The sequence below is a fragment of the Sceloporus occidentalis genome, unplaced genomic scaffold (assembly GCF_023333645.1).
Source record: "Sceloporus occidentalis isolate IW3139 unplaced genomic scaffold, rSceOcc1.0.p SCAF_14, whole genome shotgun sequence".
NCBI classification, from domain to species: domain Eukaryota; kingdom Metazoa; phylum Chordata; class Lepidosauria; order Squamata; family Phrynosomatidae; genus Sceloporus; species Sceloporus occidentalis.
This window is the reverse complement of record NW_028316994.1, coordinates 10,497,003-10,516,593: the sequence shown is the minus strand read 5'-3', so window position 1 is coordinate 10,516,593 and position 19,591 is coordinate 10,497,003. Positions and strand designations below refer to the sequence as shown.

Genomic DNA, 19,591 nt, shown 5'->3' with positions numbered 1-19,591 from the left:
AGTTTGCCCAACTTGGTGACCTACAGGGTGTGTTTAGATTACAAGTGCCATCATCCCAAGCCTGGGGGCTGGGGATAATGAGAGTTGCCATCCAAACATATCCTGAAGCCCGCCATGTGGTGGAAGGCAGCCTTATATCAATGAGAGGTTGTCTTCCATTCCTAGAGAGTTGAGTTTCTTCCGTTTCTCTACCTTCTTCTTCAATCACTAGATCTAGCCAGTGCTGTGAAGAGACACTCCCTTACAGAGCACCTCACCTCTGCCCAGACATATCAGTGTCACCCCGTTGGTGTGTTCAGACAGAACAGGTTTTTCTCGTCTGCTTATTTGTTTCTTTCTCTCTGAGCCAATCCAGTTAACTAAAAGTAGTTTCTCACTCTTGAATAAGGCTGCATCTGCACTGCAGAATGAATGCAGTTTCACGCCACTTTAACTGCCATGGCTCAGTGCTATGGAAGTCTGGGATTTGCCATTTTGTGAGATATTTAGCCTTCTCTGTCACAACAAAGTACAACATCCAGGATTCCATAGAAAGTTAAAACAGTATCAAATTGCATGATTTTTGCAGTGCAGCTGCAGTCCAAGTAGGGTTCTACATTGCAGAAGCAAATTGTTAACTTTTAAAAACCTGCATTAGAAAAATAACTTTATCACAGAGGTCAACAACTGTGACAAGCCCAAAGCCCTGCTTTCTCCCTGGGATCCTCTTGCAGCCCACAAACTGGCAAAAATTCCCTCAAATTGAATTCCCTCCATGTCCACTTCTGGTCTTGAAAAATGTGCATTTTTGATGTCAAGCGATGTGAAGGGAGGAAAGCAAAACCTATTTAAAAGGTGAATCACCTCTCCTGGAGGCTTCCAACACATACAATTCATCCTTTTATTGGCCAGAAAAAAGGCAAACATCTTTGAGTTTCGATTAAAGTGTTGTTGTTTTTCAGTGAAAATGGTGGTCAACAAGTCTGAGAGCACTGAGGGTCGTGAGAAAAGCATTGGAGGCCAGATGTGGTCCCAGTAGTGCACTTTGTCCTTGGTTTCTCAATTCTTGGACAGGTTCAAGACTATCCAGACATGTATCCATACCTCTGGGCAAGACATTAGCATTGGGTCAAGCCACCATGTGGTCTTGTCCATGCATCCTGAGCCATAGGGACTACAGGTTCCCAATGCATCCCTGTCTAGAACATTTAAGATCAAATACTCAATCATGTCCCAAAGTACCCCAACCAACTAGCGCCTCCCCCCAATGATACGGGAAGACGTGATACAAAGACTACATTGGGGTTTTTAAATATAAAAATCATTGTTTTAATAGAAATGACAAGACCAAAAAAAAAAAACCATCCTAAGACATCACAAACACTTTTGAGAAAAATACACCAACACACACCAACCTACACACAGCAGCACTCAAAAGCTTCCAACAGGTTGTACAAAGATATTTGAGAACATAGCACAGCCAAAAATCCATTTCAAACCAGACCACTGGATCTCCAGAGGTGTGTTTTCCCTACATTTTCCAGTTAACTCTCCTAATACTATAAACCTCCAGGTATCAATGCAGGCAAGATCAGAACCTTTATTCTCTGGAGAGAATTGCAAGTGGGGAGTTACAGGTAACTAACTAGAGCTAAAGGTATTTTCAGGTAAAGACAACGGTTGTAGGAGGGTTTCCCTTTGGTGTAACAGGAATACCTAAAGCCCACACGATTAATTATAGAGTCAGTTCAAGTGAACAAACCCTAATTGTGTTCCCTTACACCAAAGGTGCACAACTCTGGAAGATCTGGCACTGAAATTGTTTCCTCTAACCACCTTTGGTGGAGGAAGAGTGACACAGACTGGCAAAAAACAACAAATCCCCATAAGTGGTCAAAAGTCCAGTTCTGTTTTGGAAAAACTTATTTTTTATGATAAATAAAACAAGAGGGGGTCCTAAACTCTGCATGCTTCTAGGAGACTAGTGTCTTTTGAGGTGGGGGAGTCAGAGAAAGGTGGTCCATGGAGTCGGGAGGGGTTTGAAACATACAAACAGCTTTCGGGAACTGCATGCTGTCCCAGAACTGCATTTTGCTCACTTCTGCCCAACATCCCCAAGTAGCCAATAGTTTTACTGGGGTACCTCTATAAACAGAAAGGAGAGGTTACCTCTGCTATGAAAGAAATTCACAGTTCTTCTCAGAAACAGACATTCTTCCCTACTTGAACCTCAAGAGCAAAAGCAAGACTTTCCTTCTCTGTTGAGACAGAGATGTCAAAAGAATAACATCCTTAAAATTCTGAAATATATAATCAAGGCCTATAGGGACAAAGGCATACAATAAAACAGGCCCTGACAAAGGCACTCTTGATTGCTGGGAGAAGCCTCATAACATATTTTCAGCCACATTAACAATACAACAGGGCCTAAATGTGCTAAAGGCAGCAAAGCCTTCTGATCTTGGAAGCTTAACAAGGTGAGCACTAGTTAGCACTTGGATAGGAGATCCCCAGTCTCCTGTAGGCTATATTTCAGGGGAAGGAAATGGCAAAACCATCTCCGCGTATTGCTTGCCTAAGAAAACCCAATGAAATTTATCATGTACAAAGTGGTCCCTGGGATGGCACAATGGGAGTGCCTTCTATGCACAATGTACAACTTTCAGTGAGTGCACACTATAATTGCTGCCCATGCAATTTGATAGTGGAGGAACTCAGAATGCCCCTATTCTACAAAAGCCATGGTTGTCTTATAGAGGTGGGTTTGCTGTTGTATGCCTTCAAGTCAAGGCAAACCTATCACAGGATTTTCCTGGCAAGTTTCTTCAGAGAGTGCTTGCTATTGCCATCTTCTGAGGCAGAGAGAGTATGACTTTCTCAGGATCAACTAGTGGATTTCATGGCTGAGCAGGGATTTGAACTCTGTACTCCAGAGTCATAGTCCAGTGCTCAAACCACTACACCACGCTAGCTCTCCAGCAGTGTAGAGATGCTGCATGGGAATTATCTTGAGCTACCTTCCTAAACAACCCTGGTAGGTAGGTCCACCCTCAAAAGAAACAGTGCCACTTGTCAGTTCACACCTGCAAGGCGGCAAACTTTTTTGCAAGACAGGCACAGACTAGGAGTCTGCACTCTGAAGTGGCTAGAAGAATTTTCTGTTCCACAAAGAACAGCAAGAGGGAAGAGGTTAAACGGGCTGAAATACTGTGACCTAGAAAAAGGAGCAGGCACTCTGATTTTTGTGTATATATATTGGTATAAAAGCTATCAATAAAGAAAACTGAGAGGAAGAGAATCAACTCGTTTGAAATGTGATGCTGGAGGAGAGTTCTACGAATTCCATGGCCTGCTGCAAATCAAGCCTGAATTCATACCAGAAGCTAAAATGACTAGACTGAGGCTATCGTACTTTGGCCCCATCATTAAACAATGTGACTCATTAGAAAAGGCAACTATGCTTGGAAAAGTGGGAGGCAGTAGGAAAAGAGGAAGACCACATTGCAAGTGGATAGGTTCAGTCAAGGAAGCCAAAGCCCTGAGTTTGTTGATGACAGGGTGTCTTGAAGGTCTCTCACTTATAAGTCAAAGCTGATTTGACGGCAAATACCAATTGACTCTATGCCACAAGTCTGGACAGGCTATTGACTACAACACTAAACAGGAATCTCATCCAGGCTAGAAACATTGCTCTTTTAAGAGCAGACTGTTGCCCTCCTTCAAAACAACTTCAATCACTGTAATACAAACTTGGTTGGGGGGGGGGGGGGGGAGAGAAACACTTGTGCCTTCTTTTGGATGACAACATCGCGGCTGTAGCTCCAAGTGAGTCCTTAAAAGGTAAGCCTTATTTCTACATGGAGCTTACATATACATGTATGAACATATACATGTGAGAGAAGAAACCCCAATCAGTCCCCAAAGTACTAAGGCCAGCCATTCCCAGATTCTCCTGAACATTGGTTTGGACAACCACAGTAGTAGTCATTTAAGGAAGGGACTTTAGCTCATCAGCAGAGCACATAGCATAGAGAAGTGGGCAACTGTGGCTCTCCCAGATGTCTTTGAGTGCAACTCCCATTATCACTCACTATTGGTTAATCTGCCGAAGGCTGATAGAAGTTGCAGCCCAAAAAATATGTGATGCCCCACACATCATCCACCCTAAGCTAAATCCCTGGCGTTTCCAGTTAAAGGAACTCAGGAAGAGTCTCTATCCAAGGTTTTAAGGTGCTGCAGCAGGCTTGAACAAACAGGAATGGGCTAAATGGAGCACTAATAGAGCAGCTGGCAGAGGCTTTTATTGCCCACAAGATGACCCTCTGTTACAATCCAGGTCTTTCAAGGGGCTAAAAACAAAGTGAGCTACAGCTTTGTTTACAGTTAGCCCTCCATATCTATGAATTTCTTATCCACAGATTCAACCATCCACTGTTTGAAATATAGATATATATTCTAAATTACATCTTGATTTTGCCATTTTATGTTAGGGACACCATTTTACTATTCCACTGTATTTAATGGGACTTGAGCATCCATGGATTTTGGTATCCACAGGGCGTCCTGGAATCAAACCCCAGCAGATACCAAGGGCCCATTTGTATTACTTGTGTGTTTTTGGATGATTTCTTCCTTCAAATGTTTGCCCCCTCAAACAGCTCTTGATACCCTAGGTGTGAAACGTAATATCCATACTTTAGGCTATGAGGTAAGGTAGACACAGTGAGGGGTCAGGAGGGAGTTTGCTTGCCACCTGTTTTCAAGAGAACAGGTAACACAAAGACACGCACGCACACACTTAGTGTTGTTACTGCACTTATTTCTTGGGACAGCTTTCATTCCTGCTTGCCACAACACACCCAACACAAGGTGACACAGGTGTTAGCACCACCATGTCAAACATTTCTGGGAAATGACTCCTGTCTGAATACCAGCCAAGTTCAGCTTTTGCTTCCAAACAAAAGATGCAGGCACTGCGGTAACAATTCCCAGCTGGAGTAGTTGGGAAGGTAAACAGACCAGTCATGAACATCTCAAGTTGGCTCAGCCCTTGCTGGATTTGTTTCTCCTTCCCACATCAAGCCAAAGGTCTTTTTAAAGGAAGAAGAAAATAGCACACAGGAGTCCAGATTTTCATGCATCCTGGAGATCCGGAATGTCAGACAGGATCATAGGAGAGCCTAGTTGGAGTTCTTGCTGGAGAGACTCCATGTCAGCTGGGTTCATACGATGGACTTCCAGCCAGTCAGCGAGAAGGGAGGCCGAAAGCGGGGCAGAATCACCTTGGCTAATCCAGTTGTAGGCGAGACAGATCAAGAAAAGAATAAGACAAAGCAAATTATGAGCTGTTGACCTAGTTTCCTCCCTTCTTCTCCATTCTTTGTTCAATTTTATTCATTCATTCCATTTATATCCTGCCAAGGGACTCAAGACAGCTTACAAAATTTAAAATAAAAGTTCAGTTAAAACAAAAGGTACTATACAAACATTTTTTAACAAAATTAAGTATCAGTTCTGTTTTTTTTAAAAAAAAAACATACGGGTTGAGTCTCCCTTATCTGAAATTCTAAAATCTGAAATATTCCAAAATTGTCCACACAGGTGACTAAGATAGCGATCCCTTTGATTTTGGTGGTTCACTGTTCGCAAACTTTCACAGAAAATTATTTAAAATATTGTGTTAAAAAATTGCCTTCGGGCTATGTGTACAAGGTGTACACGAAATATGAATGAATTTCATGTGTAGACTAAGGCCGCATCCCCAAGAAAGCTCATTGTGTATCTGCAAATATTCCAAAATCCTAAAAAATCAACCCAAGTCATACAGGGAAAAGAGAGTTACAAAATTCTAGTCCTTGAACTAAATTGCTGCTTTAGTTGCTGCATGATCATCGAGTCTATATAACTTGCCAGCACTGCCTTTCTGTCACTCTTAAGAAAGACCAGTATGACCTGTTTGCACCAATACTTCACTCCAGAGCCCAAAAAAGCTCAGGAAAAATATTTATGATCTAATTGGAACTGACAATCATATATGGATCTTCAAATTACATTGTGCAGGTTCCACCCCTTTAGTTCTCAGCTAAAAAGCCCAAAGCTTTTGTGTCAGAACAAATATCTGAACAGCTAAGCCAACAGCAGCCATAAAAAAAAAACTGTGATCTCTCTACACAGGCCTATAATGCCACTGTCCTCACCTTGGGCAAGAGCAGGCTGTAAACCTGCTAATCCCAAGTAAAAGTGATTGCTCATAAACATATGCACATCCAGTCAGCCCTCCCTATCCACAGATTTTTTTTATTCATGGATTCAAGCATCCATGGCTTGAAAATATTCCAAAAAAGTATAAATTCCAAATAGCAAACCTTGATTTTCCATTTTATATAAGGGACACCATTTTGTTGTGCCACTACATTTAACGGGACTTGAGCATCCACGGATTTTGTTATCCACAGGGGGTCCTGGAACCAAACTCAAGTGGATAACAAGGGCCCATTGTATTTTAGCCACTAGCTCCCTGTGTCATTTTTGAAACCCAGCTAGACAGGCCTCTTACCTCTCTCTGTTCTCTCCCACCATATCGAAAGACTGGTTCAGAAATTCTTCCAAGTCAAACCCAACCCCGTAGCCAGCACCACTGCCTTTTGGTGTGCCGGAGAAGACAGGAGGCAGGAGATCTTCCACCTGGAATTAAGAAAAAGTGAACTCATTCCTCATGCAAAGATCAGCACATGATAACACTATCAAAGGCCAGCTGAGGAGTGGGGATGCTCTGCAGGATTTGACCCACGCTCTCATACCAAGCAAGACAGACCTTGCACCATGGAAGCTATCTAAACAACTCTGAAGAAAACATGCCATTGGTTATAGCACTATCCATCAAAACAGTTGGTGCAAAAAGAAAAGACATAGTTGCAATCTATTAAAATCATAGAATCATAGAGGTGGAAGAAACCACAAGGGCCATCAGTCCAACCCCTGCCATGCAGGAACTCTCAATCAAAGCATACTCGACAGATGGCCATCAAGCCTCTGTTTAAAGACCTCCAAAGAGGGAGACTCCACTACTCTCCGAGGAAATCTATGGGACAAGTTAATTGAGCCTAGCTGAATCCTATTTATTTCAATCAGAATTCAATCACAATTAATAGCATCCAGATCAGAACTACAGACAGCTCTAATGTGGAGTGGTTGAGATGTTTCTTCTTGCCTACAATGTCCATCAGTTTTAGCCAATAAAGTCAATAGCAAAGGATTGTGGGAATTGTCCAAAAACATCTGGAAGATCACAGATGATGATGTTGTGTGCCTTGAAGTCGTTTCCAACTAATGCGAACCTATCACAGGGGCCAAGTGGGGAATCAAACCCCAATCTCCAGGGTAGTAGTCCAACGTTCAAATCACAATCATGCTGGCTCCCAGACTACAGATGCCTGCTCCTAACTTGAGGTACTAGTGAGCACACTTCAGAGCCTGTGGAGCTATACTGCCATTTTTTGTGCCTCCTCACAGGACCACAGTCAAATGTTCATGCTTGCCATTGCAATGAGCAGAAGTGACATTATGCTACTCCTAGGGCCTGAGCAGATGGGGCAGGATAGTACGATACATAAGACACACCTACAACTTTTCCACCTACAGTTATAGTTCAGGACACAAATGCTACTAATGAATAAAGTGTTTCTAAACAAATTTCTAGCCATTAAAACTGCAAGGCTAAGTATGAGAACAAAAATTTACTAAACTCTCTGAGGCTGTGACTATTAGTCCTATGTAAGATTCCTTACATAGCCCTGTGATTTGTGCATGTTCTGAAAAATACAAGCATCCTCAAATGGACATAAATGGTAAAACTGCCTGAAAACATGGTGTTTTACTCGACACTAGCTGACACCGTTCAGAGTAAATTTTATATATCCAAGATCTGTTAAAAATGTGGCATTAATCAATTATTTATATAAAATATATTAATTCTTGAGAGCTAGTATGGCATAGTGGTTTGAGTGTTGGACTATGACTCTGGAGACCAGAGTTCAATTCCCCACTTGATCATGAAACTCACTAGGTGACCTTGGACAAGTCACAGGGGAGAGAAGTGGCAAACAACCTCTGAACATGTCTTGCAAAGAAAATTCTGTGATAGGGTCGCCAAAAAAAAACCCAACTTGAAGGCACACAACAACAAACGCAGCAAAAAAACCCACACAACACCTGCCCCCCAAAAAACAGCAAAAAGAATTGGCATGACATCCCTTCTGGTGTTTCCCCCCCCCCTCCCCTCCAAGCTGTGTGCAGAGGCAAACACTGGTCTCCACACTCAGCACAGTTGCCCACTTCTCATCTGTAGTGTGATGTATAGTCCCTGGGCCCACAGGAAGAACTGAACACAAGCCATTACTTGGGATTTAGAGAGCTGCTGTGTCACCACATTGATATCTGGAGGCTCCAAAGGCAGTCCTGAGGCTGACTGGTGCTGGGCAGGACCTCTTGCTGCTGATGGTGGTGATGATGTGTCTTCAACCACTCCCTGTGGTGGTGGTGGGAGCTCAGGCTTGCCCATCTCTGCCAGAAACAAAGGCTGCTCCATGGAAGCCCTAAAACTCACTGTTTGTTCCAGTAGCGTGCCACTAGAAGGTACCATCTCTGGCTGTGTCACTGGCACCTGTCCAGCCACAGCCCAGCTCTCAGGCTGGGGGACGCCGCTCCAGGTGTTCAAGGCCGCAACACCATAGGGGGTTTGGAAGATCTGGCCAGGGGTATACTTGACACTTAGGAGGCACTCCGGTTTGGAAGGAATGGCTTTTTGGCAAGCTGGGGTGGCAACCAGGAATGGGGCAGCCTGAGTTTGGAAAAAATGAACATTGGTATTGGAACTCTGAACTGGACCCACAGGAACAATAGTGAGCTTGGGTCCCATTGTAGGCACCCCCTTGTCTGAGACAGCGAGAAAGTCAGGCGGTGCAGGGGTGTTGCCAGAAGGAGTAGGGGAGATACGGCAAGTGGAGGGAGCCTGAGGTGGCAAAGGGTTGCTAGAAGGGACTGGAGGCAGGTTGTGGCTGGCAGTGGTTGTCTGTGGGAGAACTGCAGACCCATTCTGAGCTGGCTTGCTTTGAGTACGGTCCACCATTTTGGTCCATCTTTCCAGAAGGTTCCGATCATTCTCTGTCAGCATGTCCTTGTGTTCTCGCTCTTTCTCCTTCTTCTGTTTCTCACGCTCCTTGGCCCTTTCCTGACGGCGTTTGCGCTTCTCTTCTCGCTCCCGTTGGCGCTCCTTCGCTGTCACTGGCCTTCGGATATCAGATGTCTCCAAGACAGATGATGGTGTATCTGTGGAACCAAGAGGGATGCTTTTTAAAAAAAATGCATTTGTTCTCCATTCTAAACACATCAACTAGCTGATCCAGTTCACATGACACTTTGTTTACTCCCTCACACCAAACCTTTCCAACTTATCTTTGCACTTATTATGGAGGGCAGAAGATGTGGACTTCAAGGCCATTTCTGAAAGTGGGGACTGCTAGGCTCACTCCCAAATTACATTCCCCGCCCCAAAAATAACAGCACGCTTGTTCAGGTGATGTGGGGAAAGCAATTTGACTATATTTCTGGGTTGTGTCAGGCCCAGGAAAGATCTTTATTCAAGAAGGAAGTACACAAGTTGAGTTCCAATTTAATACGTGTTTGAAAAACTGTCTCTCTTGGTCTTAAACTAACCCAGGATTCAAAAACATGGCACACTTGCATCCCATGAGCCCTAGGGGGCATGGCAGGTGGGTGCAGGCCTCCATAGTCCTATAGGGGCAGTGCACATCTCACTCCACACAACTGGCAACCCCGACCTGAGGGTTTATATGTGCTCTCTTACATCTCTTCCTATTTACTCCAGTTTTGAAGACTAAATGGATTTCACCCATATATTTCACCTTTCCATTAAAATACCCAGAAGCTTCTACAGCTGGTAAGAAAAATTCACTACACTTCAAGTATGCCTAAGAATTTCAAATTAAGTTGAACTATTTCAAATTAAATTAGAACAAATCCCAAGATCTCCAATTAATAACTCCACACAGACCGCTTCACTGGATAGATTCTATAAACCATACAGCTCAAAGGCAAGACCAGCATCAGAGTTTGGAAAATCAGCATCAGAGCTTGGAAAAGTTTTTGTTTTTTTGGACTACAATTTTTTGGGTCAGAAATAAATGCATATATATTTTTCCTCTTCTCCCTTTTGTCTCCACAACCCTTGATTTAGGTGTTTTTAAGAAAGAATGAAGAGCCAGCATGATGTAGTGGTTTTGGCGTTGGACTTTTACTCTGGAGAGCAGGGTTCAATTCCCAGCTTGGCCATGAATGAGTGGCCTTGGGCAAGTCACACTCTCTCAGCCTCAGGGGAATCAATAGCAAACCTCTTCTGAACAAATCTTGCCAAGCAAACCCCATAATAGGCTCGTCATAGGGTCACCATAAATTGGAAAATACTTGAAGGCACGTATCACACACAGGGAAGAATGCCTTAAATGATTGTCATGGCACAGTGCAGAGCTTAACCCAGATCTCCCAAATCCCAGTCCTCTAACTGTTGCACTACAATGTCTTTCCATCTTAAATCCATTGACTAACTGTCCTAGTTCACATGACACCTTTTGTCACTCCCTCACACCAAACCCTTCCAAATTACCTTTGTTCTTATTCCGAAGCGCAGATTTTAAGATAACCGCCTTGAGGGCAGCTTTAGTGTCATCTGAGATGGCTCCTTCCCTCTTAGGAGGAGCTATGGGAGCTTCTGCTTCAGCCTTCACCTCATGCTGTACCACAGCTGTGGTTGTGACGGGTGAAGTGAGGTCAATTGTCTCCGTCAAGGAGCAGGGGACAGGAGATGCCATTGCATAGTCACCATCTCCCATTCTAGGTGAACCAGCACTGGGCATATCAACATCATGGCAGTAGAGAAGCTGAATTTGGCTGGTATCATCCCCATAACCCCCGCCAATGGCAGCAGGCCTCAAGGCTGGCTTGAAACTGATCTGGCGCCGGATGCCCTCTCGACGCTCATGGAAATCATTGATCTCACCCACGATGGCTTCCTTGATCTGCTCCTTGGTGAGCACCTGTTTGTCAAAATCAAAATCAAAAGCTGGGACGCAGTCAGGCTCATCATCTGGGTCATGATACTTGGCCAGGAAGGGGTGATTCAGGGCCTCCACCACGTATATGCGTTCACGGGGATCAAAGCGCAGCATCTTTGAGAGCAAAGACAAGGCCTTACGGTCAGCATTCTGGTAGAGGGCCTCCCATGGCACCGGCTGGCGCGATGGCAAGCTCTGGATGTAGGCCCGTACCCGGTCAGCCCCAATGGAGTGAACCACTTTGGCTGGCGGTGTGCCTAGGACGGTGATGATGAGCTGTAACTGGTGGATGTAATTCTTCCCTGGAAAGAGCTGCTTCCGTCCAAGCATCTCAGCAAAAATGCACCCGACTGACCACATGTCTATGGCCTGGGTATATTCATGGAGAGAGAGCATCAGCTCAGGGGCCCTGTACCAGCGGGTAGCCACATACTCCGTCATGAAGTACTTGTACTCATCTGGCTTGGTGCAAAGACCTCGGGCCATGCCAAAGTCCCCAATCTTAAGTTCACAGTTCTCATTGATGAGCAGATTGCTAGGCTTGAGGTCCCGATGGATGACATTGGCTGAATGGATGTACTTGAGGCCCCGCAAGAGCTGGTAGAGAAAGTAACGGACGTGCTCCAAGGTAAGAGGCTGAGAGGAATGGATGATCTGATGCAGGTCGCTCTCCATCAAGTCCAGCACCACATACCTGATAGAAGACAAGCAAGACATTCAAGAAGAGAACCTGGGGAAGTCTTTAGTCATGGTACTCAGTGGGTCTTCTTGGGCCAGACACAGACAGACAGACACTCTCACTCACACTCTCTCGCCTAGACATGGACTGTGAGTTAGGAGATAACAGGTTCTTGTCCCCACTGAGCCATAAAAACTTACTGGGTGGCTTTGGGCCTATCACTTTCAATCTGGACTACCTCACAGAGTTGTTACTAAGTTAAAGTAAAGGAGGAAAGCCATTAAAGTGCCAGGAACTCAATGGAAGCAAGACAAGATACAAAGATAACAAATATATAATACAGCCAATCGACTTCATCAAGTTGTTATGAGGAGAAAGCTTATGAAGCTAGGAGAATTATGCATGCCACTTGAGATCCTTAGAGGAATGGCAAGATAAAAATATGATGGGACAGAAGGAAAAGACAGACAATACAATCTGAATATAGATGAACAGTCCTTTGGAAATGAAAGGAGAGTAAAAGAACAGAAGAAACTGGCCATGTTATGAGAAATTCATTAATTGAATTCATACTCCATCTCCAAAGAGCTCAAGACTGGCTTTCTCATCCCATATTGTCATCTATGAGATAGATTAGGCTGTATGAGAATAAAAATGGTCCAAAGTTGGCCAGTGAACTTAATTGTCAAGTTGGCAGCTGAATCTGAATCTCCCAGGCCTAATACTAAGCACTGCATGATGTTCATGTCAGCCAGGCCAGGGAGGCACTGTCTTTGGTGGAAAGACCAGCAACCCAAAGGATATGAAACCAGGCCTGGGAACTATGAAGATTTCTTCCATCTAACAGGCACCCAAAACTAGTCACCCAGAACATCCAAGTGACATCCTGAACTTTCTGAAAGGTTACCCAGGACCTGCCCATCTTCACCCAAGATGTCAACCCATCCATCAAAAGAAGACATATCATCAAAGGACTAGGTCACAAATCAGGGCATTAACTCATTAAAAAAATCTGTTGTCACTGAGGGAGAATGGCTCAATGCAATTTCCAAAGGGCTTGTGCTGCTATAGAGGGCAGGTTTGGAAATGCTGCAATTCCCATCAGCCCTAACTAGTGACCTAGAGTGACTCTGTTCAACTTCTTGAAGCCGATTCAAGTGTGCATGGGCAAATACAAATGTTGTACAGACCTTCAGAAGTTTTAGCACTTTAGTACTCCCAGCATCTCTTGCTATTGAAACTTAGCAGCTGGGATAGAGAGCGCCAGCTCAGTCTTCTCCTTGACATGCTAGCTTTTCACATGCAGGAGATATTTGCTGTTCTCTGAAAAGAACTCTGGGAATGTAGAGGAGAAGCACTTACACAGATTTGAACTCAGCATAAGGCACAGAGGGTTTTAGGATGTCCTTGATAGCGATTATGTTGTCATGCTTGAAATGTTTAAGGATCTTCAGCTCACGCAATGTGCGCTTGGCATTCATCACCACGTCAAAGGCATTGGGGATTTTCTTGATCGCCACCTGCTGGCCTGATAAAAGGGAAGAAAAATGTTAAAGAATCTGAAGTTCTAATCAGTGCATATCTCTTACAATTCTATGTGTCACATCATCACTTCCTGATCTTCCCAACCATCAACTTATTACTCACTATGCATTTCCCTACCACCACAACATTTAACTGTGAGAATACCTGGCCTAAAGTCTTCCATCAAACTTCATGCTCATGCAACACCTGAAACCAGACAATCCCACTGCCAGAGACAAATTAAAAATGACCAGGTTTGCTTATTCACATGTCTGCTTGGTTAAAATGGAGGAAGGAATCTTTCCTGCCTTGTCTTTTTAATACCAAGATATGCCTTCTCTCTAAATTCTACTGTATATATACTTTATACTAAAACATGATTTATATTATTATTATTATTATTATTATTATTATTATCCTTTATTTATAAAGCGCTGTAAATTTATTATTAAATTTATTATTTATTATAATATTAACCATGGTTTGTTGTTTAAGGTCCAAAACACACCGCAGAAAAATCCAGGTAGAGACTGCTTTAGCTGCCCTGGTTCACTGTTAGGGAATCGTAATAATTGTAGTTTATTGTGGCACCGGAACTATCTGACAGAGAAGGTTAAATGTCTCACAAAACTACAGTTCCCAGAATTCCCTAGCATTGAGCCAGGACAGTTAAAGCAGTCTCGAACAGGATTATTTCTGAAGTGTGTTTTGGACCTTAGTTAGGAACTGTTTCAAATATAACTAAACCAATCAGTTTTGTTTTTCCTCGCTTCTGATGTGTATATTGCCTAGAAAGTTCTGAAAAGTTTTAGGGGCTCTCAGTCCAGTTGCTAGTGCAAAGTGAGTCAGTGTGATTTACATAACTGATTACTTCCCATTCAACAACAGATTATGGTGTGAACTGTACTGTAATTTGATTAGCAATTAGATTTAGGCCACAACTCCTAGGCTACAACTGGCCATCGCTGGCTGGGGATTCTAAGAATTATAATCCTAAAAACCTCTGATATTAAGTCCAGTATGAGAAGTACCATACTTCTGAATGCTATTTGCCATGAAGATGAGCAGGAAGATGCTCCTTGTGGGCTTCCCATAAGCATCTGCTTGTGTACTATAAGAACATAATGCTTAACTAAATAGCTTTTTGATTTGGTCTGGCATGGCTCTTACATTCCTATGTTAAAAGGAAGTTTCTGGGCCTCTCCATTGCATAGATATTTTTTTAAAGTCCATGATACTTGCAGAAAAACTTTGAATGAAAAATGTGTGTAAATTTACAGCGCTTTATAAATAAAGGTTAATAATAATAATAATAATAATAATAATAATAATAATAATAATAATAACAGCAACAATCAATAACTGATAAAGTGGCCTAAACATCCTAAAGGCACCAGATCCTGTCTGCTCTTGGAAGCTAAGCAGGATCAGCTCTGATTAGTACTCGGATGGGGACTGCCAACAAATGCCAGGTGCTGCAAGTTATGTTTCCGAGGAAGGAACTGGCAAAACCATCTCTGAGTATTCCTTGCCAATGAAAACCTCATGAAATGCATGGGGTCACCATAAGTTGACAGGGAACTGAAGGCACATTCATAAACACAAACAAACACACACACACTTTCTTGTCCACAATGAACTGGCAAAATACATGATGAAAGGTGGTATGCAAATATGTATATTTCTATCTCTCTCTCTCTTTTTACAAGGTACTAAATCTGGGCTTCTATGGGACAGCACAATATAATCCAAGTATTAGTGGAAAATATGCCATCAGTACATACTTGGTTGTTATGTCCCTGCAAGTCGTTTCTGACTTATAGCAACCCTGTAACAGAATTTTCTTGGCAAGGGGTTTTTTACTTTGCCTTCCTCTGAGGCTGAGAGAGTGTAATGCTCAAACCACTGCATCACATACTACTAGTCCCCTTACATGAGGTCTTCCATGGCCTACCCCTTTATGGCCTAGAAGCAAAATGGAGTATATCGATTTCCATCCACCATGCTGTCCTCACACACCTGTGTCCTTACGAAGTGCTGAGCTGACCACACCATATGCTCCAGTGCCAATCGTCTCAATGACTTCATATTCATCCCCCACCTCAAAGGTGACATCAAATGAACGAGCCTTCAAGATGGCTAGATTCTTGGCTGCCACAGTGGCTTGATGAGTTGGTTCCTGTTTTGCTTGGCCTTGAGCTGCTTCCTCCCCTTCATCCTCTATTGGTGGTTCTGCCATGGTCCTGTAACTTTCTATCATAAAATTTAAAAACAGCAAATGTGAGTCCAACTCTTACGCACAAGCCTACCTGCCCCACATGTCACCTTCCCGAACCTTCCTTGATGTCTATTTTTCTCCTTCATAGGATATGTGACAGTGGGTCACATAGTACAGGTCCTATGTATTAGTGGCACTCACGTGTTCTCTCTCAAGGATATGTCCCCACATTGCTTCATTTCTAATATATAGTGGAATTTCTTTGGAGCATCTGAGTATGTCTTGCCCATCAAGATCCCTCCTGTGTGCACAAAACGTTTGCTATTCAGTTTTCATTTTATTTTTTTACCATTTAGGTGTGGGTGTTTATTTACTTGAAATATATCCCACATTTCTGTCAACCAAGGATGGAGGATGAAAGTTTCTTTCTCATATCAGGACCCTTGACAGACTGGAAGGAGATACAGAGTTAGCCCACCATGAGTTCATTACTCATGGATTCAACCATGCCCGGCTTCAAAATATTTTAAAATACTGTATATATATATTCCAGAGAGCAAACACTGATTTTGCTATTTTATATAAGGGACACCATTTTACTATGCTATTGTATTTAATGGGACTTGAGCATCCACAAATCTTGGCAACCACAATGGATATCAAGGGCCCACTGTATTTCACATAAACAATTCTCTAATGCCACATCTATAACAGATCGTGGGTATATAAAATTTATTTTAGGCAATCTACTGTTTTGTCTGGTAACTAATTTTAATTGATATACTTAACAGTTATACAAATTATTTGACAACAAACAGAGAAATAAGATCAATTGGTAGACAGAAAGCAGATCAGGATAAAGAACAGAAAACTGAACACTGAAGGGACTATCCCTTATGTCTGAAACTGTAGTGTTTTGACACTCCTTTAACTGCCCTGGTTCCTCTCTATGCAATTCTGGCATTTGTAGCTGAACCAAAGCTCTCTGACAGAGAAGGCTAAATCTCTCACCAAACTACAAATCCCAAAACTCCATAGCATTGAGCCAAGGTAGTTAAAGGGGAGTCAAACTAGATTAGTTCTGCACTATAGATGCAGCCAACGTTTGTGGAACTGACAAAGCAAGGCTGTCATCAAAACTGGTACATTGTTGGACATAGAAAACGAGGGGAGATCTTATGGCACACACCCAGATCAAAAAGTAGATTATTATGAGATGAGCAGAAGAAAGGGGATTGTCGCTTCCCACAAATCAGTTGCAATAGCACACTGAGGTGAAGAAACAGGTTGCTCTACCTTTAGAAGTGGTCCCCATTGCAAGAAAAACAGGGAATATTATGGAATACAAAGGGAAGAAGGGCTGCCATCATGTTCAGGGGAAGAATGGGAAATGTGAATTGCACTGTTATTTTAAATGGTAAACTGCTCTGATTCCTAATTTTGGGGGGAAAGTGGGATATAAATAAATATGATGATGATGATGATGATGATGATGTGGAGATGAGACTCTGCGACTACATGGAGGAGAAGAACGGAAGATGTTATGAGGCAGAGATGGATTCTTGAGAGCCTTGTTATGGAAGAAGCCTGTCTTCAGAGACATCGCCTTCTTAGTCAGCAAAAGGGATTTTGGAGCAAAAGGGATCTTGTTATCACTTCTCAGCCTTTTGACTAAAATCAAGTGTAGCAAAAGGGATCCAGCAGCAAAAAGTCTGCATGCAAAAGGGATCTTGCACCAAAAAGTCAGCACGCGAAAGGGATCTTGTAGCAAAGTCAGTATGCAAAAGGGATCTTTAAGTAAAAAGTCAATATACAAAAGGGATCCAACAGCAACAAAGCCAGCAGACAAAAGGGATCTTGCCCAAAAGGTCAGCATGCAAAAGGGATCTTCAAGAGTCAACATACAAAGGGGATCCAGGAGCAACAAAGTCAGCAAGCAAAAAGGATCCAGCAGCAAAACGTTAACATGCAAAAGGGATCTTCAATTAAAAAAAGAGTCAGCATGTAAAAGGGATCTAGCAGCCACATAAAGGACCCCCAGTATGGCAGAGATCAGGAAAGGAGAGGATGGAGAGAAACTGAGGGGGCTGCCATCATCTAGAGATGGAGAGGGAGGGACTGCATTATAGGATGGGAAATAAAATCTGTCCTGGGAGGGAAGGATTGTACACCATGGAAAAGAAAAGGGAAAGGAGAGATGCACACCTTGGATGACACTCTTCCCCTTCTGCTTCCTAGGGAATGAAAGTGGAAAGAGGATTCTCACCTGCTGCAATGGGAGCAAAGGCACCGAGAAGCCCTTTGGAGGACCGGGGCGGTTCCCTCTCTGGTCCGCTACTCCCTCATCCTCCTCTTCCCCCTCCCTTCCCCGCCTGCTTCCTCTGTTCTAGCTCTAGCTCTCCTCCTCCAAGGTACCCGGATGTTAGGTTAGGGCTTCGACTCCTTCTCGGCCAATCAGGACTCAGGGAGGCGTGGCCACGGCGGCGAAGTTGAGGAGAGGGAGGGACTGTGCCTACCTTGCGTGGGCTTTTCTTCTTTCAAGACCAAGTCCCACCCCTCTCCTTACTCTGAGCCAATCGGAAAGCGCGGAGGGAGGGAGGGAGGGAGGGAGCCAATGAAAAGCGTCGGAAGGGAAAAATAGGGAAAAGGAGGCGAGGCTCCTCATGAGGGATAACTGGCAGACAAAAGCTCTGCTTTCTTTCCTTCATTTCTCTGTGGAACTTCTGTCAGTCACTGCAAGTGTCCAAAAGCACAGGCCTCAGTCCTTCCCCTCATTATTAAATTATATCCCATTCCCCTAATAATAATAATAATAACAATAAATTATGCCCCATTCTTGTTTAAATAAGCTTTATCAGCTGTATAAATAAGAGTTATAGGCTCGATAAACTGTAAAAAATAAGCTTTATAAGCTTAGTGAATAAGTTTTATAAACCAAATAAGAGTTATAGGCTTGATAAACTGCATAAATAAGCTTTATAAGATTAATAAATAAGCTTTATAAACTAAATAGGTGTTATAGGCTTTATGAACTGTGTAAATAAGCTTTATAAGCTTTATAAACTAAATAAGCATTATAGGCTTTATAAATAGCACAAATAAGCTTTATAAACTTTATAAGCTTTATAAACTGAATAAATATATTTTATATTTATTTTATAAATAAGCTTTATAAGCTTTATGAACTGTAAATAAGCTCTATAAGCTTTGTAAACTATTAATAAACTTTGTAACTAAATAAGCTTTATAAACTAAATAAGCATTTTAGGCTTTATAAACTGCATAAATAAGCTTTATAAATTGTATAAATAAGGTTTATAAACCTAATAAATAAACTTTATAAGCTTTATAAACCAAATAAGCATGATAGGCTTTATAAACTGTATGAATAAGCTTTATAAACAGCGAATCAGCTTAATAAATAATTAAATAAGTTTTATAAATAAATAAGCTGAATAAATAAGCTTTGTAAATTGTATAAATGAACTTTATAACACCACCTTGAATCTCTATAGTGTGAAAAGGCAGGACATAAATAAAATAACAATAGTTTTTTGTGGGTTTTTCGGGCTATAATAATATACTCTAAGGCTTTAATATCACTACTTCATCTGAAGAATGGGATTTATCTCCACCAATGCTAAGATAGAGGAATTCTGGCTGGAATAAAACAAAATGCATAGATATAGAATGGGGGACACCTGGCTTAAGGAGACTACGTGTGAAAGGGATCTAGGAGTCCAAGTAGACCACAAGTGGAACAAGAGTCAACAGTGTGATGCAGCAGCTAAAAAGGCCAATGTTCTTGGCTGCATCAATAGACGTATAATGTCTAGATCAAGTGACGTAATAGTCCCATGGATGAAGTGGAATTGACCCCTCATTTCCCGTCATTTGGTATTATCGGAACATCCCATTAATGCACTTCCACTTCACTGACAGGACATAAATAGGGTCAGTGCAATTGTTGACTAGAAGGTGGGTGAAGATATAGCATACGCTGTGCCTCAAGTTTAAAGAACCCTTTAACTCAACATTGCCCAACTTGTTTCCTTCCAGGTG

The 19,591-nt window shown here is 42.5% G+C and overlaps 1 protein-coding gene across 2 annotated transcripts; it reads right to left on the bottom strand.

The window, feature by feature from the left end:
• Positions 1–1,284: 1,284 nt before the first annotated feature.
• On the bottom strand, positions 1,285–17,879 carry LOC149303876 (mitogen-activated protein kinase 7-like). Of its 2 annotated transcripts, XM_089479983.1 has the most exons (8): positions 17,796–17,879; positions 15,731–15,830; positions 15,331–15,564; positions 13,150–13,315; positions 10,661–11,802; positions 8,378–9,306; positions 6,536–6,663; positions 1,285–5,266 (listed from the first exon to the last, which is right to left on the bottom strand). In XM_089479983.1, exons 3-8 carry the CDS (start codon positions 15,548–15,550, stop codon positions 5,113–5,115), a joined length of 2,739 nt encoding a protein of 912 aa, XP_089336109.1. In that variant the 5' UTR covers positions 15,551–15,564; positions 15,731–15,830; positions 17,796–17,879; the 3' UTR covers positions 1,285–5,112. The 2 variants fall into 2 exon arrangements, with proteins under 2 accessions (XP_089336109.1, XP_089336108.1); XM_089479982.1 differs by lacking the exon at positions 15,731–15,830.
• Between the last annotated feature and the right edge of the window lie 1,712 nt (positions 17,880–19,591).

Excerpts from the sequence above, each read along its gene's own strand:
- LOC149303876 (XM_089479983.1), bottom strand. The coding sequence starts at position 15,550 with ATGGCAGAACCACCAATAGAGGATGAAGGGGAGGAAGCAGCTCAAGGC. Across the intron at positions 9,307-10,660 it reads GCTTCGGAATAAGAACAAAG|ATACACCATCATCTGTCTTG; the intron begins GTAATTTGGAAG and ends TTGGTTCCACAG. Across the intron at positions 6,664-8,377 it reads AGCAGCTCTCTAAATCCCAA|GTGGAAGATCTCCTGCCTCC; the intron begins GTAATGGCTTGT and ends TCTTAATTCCAG.